The sequence below is a fragment of the Tachysurus fulvidraco genome, chromosome 6 (genome assembly GCF_022655615.1).
Source record: "Tachysurus fulvidraco isolate hzauxx_2018 chromosome 6, HZAU_PFXX_2.0, whole genome shotgun sequence".
Classification (NCBI taxonomy): Eukaryota; Metazoa; Chordata; class Actinopteri; order Siluriformes; family Bagridae; genus Tachysurus; species Tachysurus fulvidraco.
The window spans coordinates 22,602,464-22,609,991 of NC_062523.1; the positions used below are offsets into that span (position 1 = coordinate 22,602,464).

Genomic DNA, 7,528 nt, shown 5'->3' on the forward strand with positions numbered 1-7,528 from the left:
TGATAAATATACATCAGGTGAAGAAATGAACCCCACCTTTGATTTTCTGTATATACATTGTATACTGTGTGTGTGTGTGTGTGTGTGTGTGTGTGTGTGTGTGTGTGTGTGTGTGTGTGTGTGTGTGTGTGTGTGTGTGTGTGTGTGTGTGTGTGTGTGTGTGTGTGTGTGTGTGTGTGTGTGTGTGTGTGTGTGTGTGTGTGTGTGTGTGTGTGGCCTTCTCCTTACTGCTCTATTGTGGTTTACACAAAGCACACTAAGTTTCCTATGTTCAAAGACAAAACCCTCATTAGGATTAACAATCAACCCCAGCTTTCAGCTCTGAGACAATGGATAGGCTTTCTACATGTTTGAGCTTCCACACTTCTTTAAAACACACACACACACATACACACACACACACACACACACACACACACACACACACACACACACACACACACACACACACACACACACACGTATGCTTTTTTTTTACCCTCAACAGTATTATGTTTTTCTTTATAAATGCACAGATTCACAAACATGAACACACCTTGTGTAGACTCATGCCACTTTTTATGGTTACCGTACTTACTGTCAAGCCAACTAGCTAATTGATATTGATTGCCGGTTGACTCAATAAATATCAAGTGCATTCAATTAAAAAAAATTACTGAATTAAACACATATGCAAAGATCTGACTTGACGATGTGTAACTGTCTTTCTGTGTGAAAAAATACTATGAAATTTATTCTGCTAATTCTTCCATGATACCCAGTGTTTTTTTCTGTGGCCATGCTGTGCATATGTGTCTGCATCTGTCTGTGTGCATGTCTGTATCTGAGAAATTATGATCAATGAATGATCTTGGTAAATAAATCAAGCCCTGGCAGTGTTACTTTATTAAGTATACTTGGTGTTATATTGTCCCCATGACACTCCGCAGGCCACATAATGTATAGGATGGAATTGATTCATATTGTCGGCAGCGGGTTAGCCTTTTAATCTAGCCTAATAAAAAGCTCAGACTGACTGTAGAAGAAACAACACAGGGAGATATAAGATGCAACAGACTCGGATAGAATTTAGTTGAGGCAGGTTTAGCATTATATACTTCTGTTCAAGGCATTCACATGTCTGAATATTTCATCTATTTTAAAACTGTAAGGTTATACTAGATAAATAATGCTGTATTAATTAAACTGACTCTAAAATACCCCTTGAAATAACTGAATACCAAAAAATTTGATTTAATTTTTGTAGAAGTTTTTTATCCTGGATATGGCTGTGGAGGATCCGGAGCCAATTCCAGGAACATTGGATGTGAGTCCATGGATAAGATGCCAGTCCATCACAGTGCACTATGCACACACATATTTATACCTAGCTTATTTATACCACAGGTGGCAAATGGGGAAATGTGAAACTTTACTGTCTAAACCTTTCGAGTCATACCTCCAAGAGGTCTCTGCGGAGCTCCATTGTGGCGACTGCGTGGCCCGGTAGGACTGCCATTCAACTCTAGACGGCTTATCTTCCCCGGAGGGGGGCCACTTAGATCGGGACTGGTAGCTGTGCGGCGCTCTGGGCTCTCCCGCGGACGTGGGCTCTCTCCTCCTCCACGCTCCATCCCCCTCCACACTGCAGGGGGAACACCAGCCAGGGAGTATGGACCTGATGCAAGGAAGAGATAGACAGATAGATGGATGGAGAGAAAATCAGAAAGATACATATGATATACAGTGTGCAGAAAGTATCCATGCTGTGTATTTTCAGACTTTTCAGTGACATCAAACTGGTGCTGAGGCAAGTCCGGCTGCTTATTATCAATCTTAGTTGTCAAATTGCTAAACGTCTGAGCAACTGACCTCAGCAAAGATTTACATATATTGTAAAATACTCTGCTAACTCAAACTCTGCAAAATCTTCAGGAACCAGAATTTATCCTTGGGTGGGTTTATAAGGAATAACATCCAGGTGGCTGAGCTAAAGCTGATAGTCCTATAAACCATAAGGCTTCTCTTTAGGAGCTTATCACTGCAATCAAGTAATACACATCTACAGTATGCATCTAGTTCTGCACCAGTATCTACAGGGAATGTAAACTACACTCTGTGTGTGTGTGTTTCTGGTATTGGAAATGTTTTTCTGTGGCTCCACAAGAACTATTTATAATTTAATAAAATTCAACAAGAGAATTATATTTTTCCTTTGTGTGGTTTGATCTTTTGGTTTCTATTACTTTCTATCAATAATATTCTTACAGATTACAAATTCTAGTGATTACATATTCATGCACACATGTGTGCTCCATTGGGCTAGCTTCCAAACGGTTTTGTTTTTGAGCCAAACCTTTAATATTGGTAATGTCCATCAGGATGAATGCCAGGCAGGGCAGCTCACCTGCCAAATGTGAAAGAATGAGTACTCACTCACTACTAGCCAAGTGGAGGAGGAGGAGCACATTTACATTTCACTCCGTCTACAGAGCAAAGGCTACGGTCAAATATGAGCTCATATGAAGCAGGCAGAAAAGTGAATTTCTAAGAAAAGTCCAAAATGTTGCAGAAAAGAGGGGGAGTTATTTACAGAAATATAGTTGCATGATACCATAATGTGTAACAAATGACCAGCGACACCGGTGACAGTCCTGTGTGTATTATTTACAAAAATGAACAGATATGGCTGGTGGAAAATACAATTTTGCAAGATTATTAACTTCAGTCTGGTCCTATTTCTACTAGTGAAATGATTTTGACAGAAGACACTTGTGTTATTCACTTACGTAGCAGCCTATTTAAAAATATATATCTTTTAAAAGCAGTTACTTATATGTACTTTAACAGTAAAGTTTAAACATGCCAGGACAAGTGATTTTTCTTTGTTTCTGGGCTTTAATTTGTGTGTGTGGCCGCCTGCTCTGTTCCTCCTCCTCATCACTTCCTTGTTCTTGCAGCCCAAACAAGAACAAAACCCACGAATGCAGTGCAAATGAAATCAGAGTAGGATTACGAGCTGGGAATAAATGTTGAAAATGAATAATAAATTAAAACCATTAACCTCAGAGTGATTAAAACGACAACTATGGCAACAAAGCAAGGGGCTAAATTCAATGTGGTTTAATGAGTGCAGAAAAAAGGAGGAACACAATACGTCAATGCTGTTTGAAAGGAAATAAATGATTCTGGTGACTGCTGAAAGACTAATGGATTTTACAGGACTTTCACAAACTTGTCTGAAATGGCACATTTATATATATTTAGAGTCTCTCTCTATATATATACATTTTTTTGTTTAACACATATATTTATATAAACACATTAAACAACATTTGAGGAATTAGTTATTTAATCTTCTAACACTGCTGTTCTTAACAACAACAACAAAAAAGCAAAGCCATTAAAGTGGACTAAGGACTGTAGCCACATTAGAAGAACTACACACCATTTCCATTGCAAGAACCTAAAATGGGAGAAATAAAAGAATTAAATGGGGAACAGATGAAAATGTGTCAAACGCAAACCAAACGAAACAGACGAAACTGTCTTAAGTATAAGCAAGAATCAAGCTGTTGAATTAACAGCGCAGTGTTTATAGTCCAGCTGGACAGCAAAGAACACTGTACTTCTTAAACCAACACTGGAAATACTATACTATGTGCCAATCACTTTTTGTCAATACGAAAACATTCTATCAATATCCACAAGTTATTCTGAAACCTACTGCAGATCCACTCATATTACTAAAATCTATCACCAAGTTTAAGTGTTACAAAACTGGGCTCAGTTTAGTGTTAAAGGAAAACCTTCACTAACATTAAGGAAAGTCATAGATCTGCTCCTAATAAACAGTGCGCCTATGCATGTTTGCCTCCATACTTATTAGACTACGGATCCCACAGGGGCCATAAAACCCTTAATAAACACTTAACAAAACAAAGCCTGGAATATTTAACAGGCTTTAGTTAATCTATGAGAGGAAATAAAAAAGCAGTACCATGTATGACGACAAGGCATTGGTGCGAAGAATCGGGGCATTGTGCAGCACATGTTGTATGGAAGATTTATTTTGATAAAAAGTCCCCTTCTGAATATCTCATATCTCTTTTTTGCATCTTCTTATCATCACATCACTCTAGACATCTCAAAATCCTTCTGCCCATTGCCCTCCTTGGTGTCTCAGTGTCTTTCATCTGCTGTCTTTCAGCTGATTTGAGGTGCTGATCCCGTTGATTTTTTATGTACCTTTGCAGTACAGCACAGGTCCTGACATGCTTGAGTCTAATGACGCTACCAACGATCACAATCAAGAAATAGTCTGCATCTCAGTTTCCATCTGTTTGCCTATTTCTCTCTCTCTCTCTCTCTCTCTCTCTCTCTCTCTCTCTCTCTCTCTCTCTCTCTCTCTCTCTCTCTCTCTCTCTCTCTCTTGCTATCATGCTTTACTTGTCCTCCAACCCCCCTTCCTGAGCCTACAAATATTTGACAGAGGAGATAAGTTCGATCCAACATTATACTAGATAATAAGTCCATTTGAATTTACTGTTTAGTGCTGCAATGTTTTCTTTAATATTGAAAAAAGGTATCATAAGCCGTTCTTTAAATACTAAATCATAGTCATGGGAAAGAAATACGAAATCAGATTGGATTGAATAAAATTAAAATCATATGGTTTAAATGTAAGTAGAAAAGATATACATGTGTTCTGGTTTGTGTCTGCCATATATTAGATTAAAATTGCACTTCAATTAAACAAAAACAAAACAAAACATGGTAAATTTGTGCTATTGTAATTGTAGTGTAATAATTATGCAAATAGATTGTTAAATTCATAGACAGATAAAAACATTCTCTCAATATGTTAAAACCAGAATAAGCTCATACTGTATCTAAATGAAGGAGAATTTCTGAGTAATGTTTTTTGATTAGTGTTCAAAAGTGTGTGGAAGGTGAAAAATGATCAAATGATGAAATCAATGCTGCTTGTTTAAATACAACAGATCACACTAACTTACAGTGTGAATATCCACTTCAGACTCAATGCAAGCTACAATGTCTGGCATGTTTAATAAGTGAAACAGGGCTCATGTCCTGAGTGACCATGATTTCCAAACTCCAGTGAACACACCGCAGAGTTTGGTTGCTTACACCTCTCACGCTCTTTTTATGGCTCCTTCTCCCACATGCTCTTGCTGTACTCTATTCTTTTTCACTTCCGCTGCCACAGAGAATGGCCTCTAACATGCACAGGAAATGCAGGAAAGTTAAAACGACACACTATTGAACTCATTGTACATAAATACTGTCTGTGTAAACAGGGGGGAGATGTGTCTGCATCTGTGTCTGAGGTAAACAGTACTTAAAAGCATGATAAAAAATGATGAAAATTGAACATGGTCAAAGCAAGCAACACAAGTGAATACCCATTATGATTTCTCAACTTCTAAAATAAACAAGTGACATGAGAGTATTGATAAACCCATCTCTTCTCTGGTTCTTAATAATGAACCTAATAAATGAAAGTAGATCCAGGTTAATCCGTGTTGTACTATTAGCTCATATCTATGTGGTTACAATGTGCTAAGGCGTTAACCTTACTGGCCAGAGAATAGCTGTGTGATAGTCATTTATTGCAGGGTTATTAAAATATGGGCCCAGTTGGAGTACTGATAAAGGATGAGTGGAGGGTCAGAGGGACGAGTATGAAGGCCCCTACAGAGTCTCATCTGTGTGTGTGTGTGTTAGGAAGGAGGGGAAACACAGATAACAACTTATCAGCTATGCATTTAATAGCAGATCACAGCATAACCAGCAGAGACATGGTTTACACATTACAAGGCAAGCAATGTTGAGACTAAAACTAATTGAAAACAGAACATATAGAGCAATATGTGCACATAAAATAGGGATGTATGTATAAGTTTTTGTTTTGTTTCTTTTGAAGGTGCCAATTAATATGTGCTTCTGATCTGATCAGTATGACAAAGAGAAATAAATAAACACCTTAAGGTAAAATAGAAGAGAAACTCGAAAGCCTAGACTTGGTGACATGTGTAAATGTGTCATGTGGTGAGGAAGCAGAATCGGTGGCTAAGCAATGGAGGGAGTACAACAGACCTTCGCTAGACCTCATTCGGCTTGCTCATAAACATCTCATTTGGTAGTAAAAGAAAAAGAGTTGGAGGTAGGACTTTATTATTCTCCCCCATCAATTGCAAGCGTGTGTACACACACAGGCAAATATAGGCAAAAACATATGTGACACCCACACACCTATACACTAACCACAGAACAGGCTTGCTGCTCTGACACTTCCAGGGACCACACACTGCCTCACAGCAGTAAGTCTCACAGTTGTCACATATGGTAGACAAGGCAGACAAGTACATGGAGCAGGGCTGTAAAATACTCACGCTTAGAGATTTCTCATAGAATGTAGAATGCAGCGTCAATAGTGTGGATCTGGCTAAATGCTAGTGCTATATAAACAGGAGTTGGCCAACAACCTCAGGAAAATCCACAAAACTAAGAAAGATTAAGTGTATCACTGAAATAAGAATTAACCTGTTTATATTTAACACCAGCTTACCTTCGCATTTAAGGCTTGGGAAGTGGAGTTACTATTTATTTGTCGGTCTAAATAATAGCATAAATAATAAAGTGATGAAATATGAGAATTAAACGCATGATATGAACCACTTGGCTGAGATATCAAATAAAACCTAAAAGCTTATAAAACAACATGCAAAAAAAGTGGAACCAAATCAATAAAAAGAGTTTCTAGTGTTGATCTGAAATTAAAATGAAGTGAGAGAAAATTTGCAATAAGTGAATAGCCTGGACAGTAATGCTGAAACCCTTGTGGTCTTGAAATAAAAATCGATATGTAATAGTGGGACTCTCGGGTCTTGCGCCGTAACCTGCATAACAATTGGCTCCCTACAGGAACGACAGCGCACCAGGTTATATATAGTTGGCGTTAGGTATGCTATTCAAATAACAAAAGATTTTGCAAATCTGTTGCTAACCACCTGAATAATCTCTTAGGTGACCACACACACACACACACACACACACACACACACACACACACACACACACACACACACACACACACACACACACACACACAGAGTTTCAACTGATAAGTGAAGTCATAGTAAATAAACAGCACAGTATAGTGCCAAATAGTATGACAAAAAATCCTCACTATGTGGACGAACTATTCTGACACACTAGTTCAGTCTAGTAATATACGTAGTGCATAGTAAAAAATTATAAAAAGCTGTCTGCATGTCAGACAAGCCAAGCAGAGGAACTCCTGGGACATACCCCCATTTAGCAAAGGAAAAAAGTCAAAGAGAAAGGTTTATACAAATGAATATTGGACGCACCAGTGCCACTTTAAAATGGACAACGATAAAATCCTTAACGCCACAGCTGCTTCAGGGCAACTCTATACTAAACATCCCTCTCTTTCACAAGCATGGGAAACGCATAAGTGCCTTCTAAAATATAATTCATATTTCATAAACATTTATTGTAT

General features: G+C 38.1%; 1 protein-coding gene across 7 annotated transcripts in view; it reads right to left on the reverse strand.

Annotated features, from left to right (window-relative positions):
* satb2 (SATB homeobox 2) overlaps nucleotides 1–7,528 on the reverse strand; it is a 45,341-nt gene that overhangs the window by 25,543 nt on the left and 12,270 nt on the right. For all 7 annotated transcript variants that reach the window (XM_027179629.2, XM_047815000.1, XM_047814999.1 and 4 more), the window contains one exon: nucleotides 1,439–1,657. In XM_027179629.2, the coding sequence (XP_027035430.1) occupies nucleotides 1,439–1,613 (175 nt within the window). In that variant the 5' untranslated portion in view covers nucleotides 1,614–1,657. The remainder of the gene's footprint in view (nucleotides 1–1,438; nucleotides 1,658–7,528) is intronic.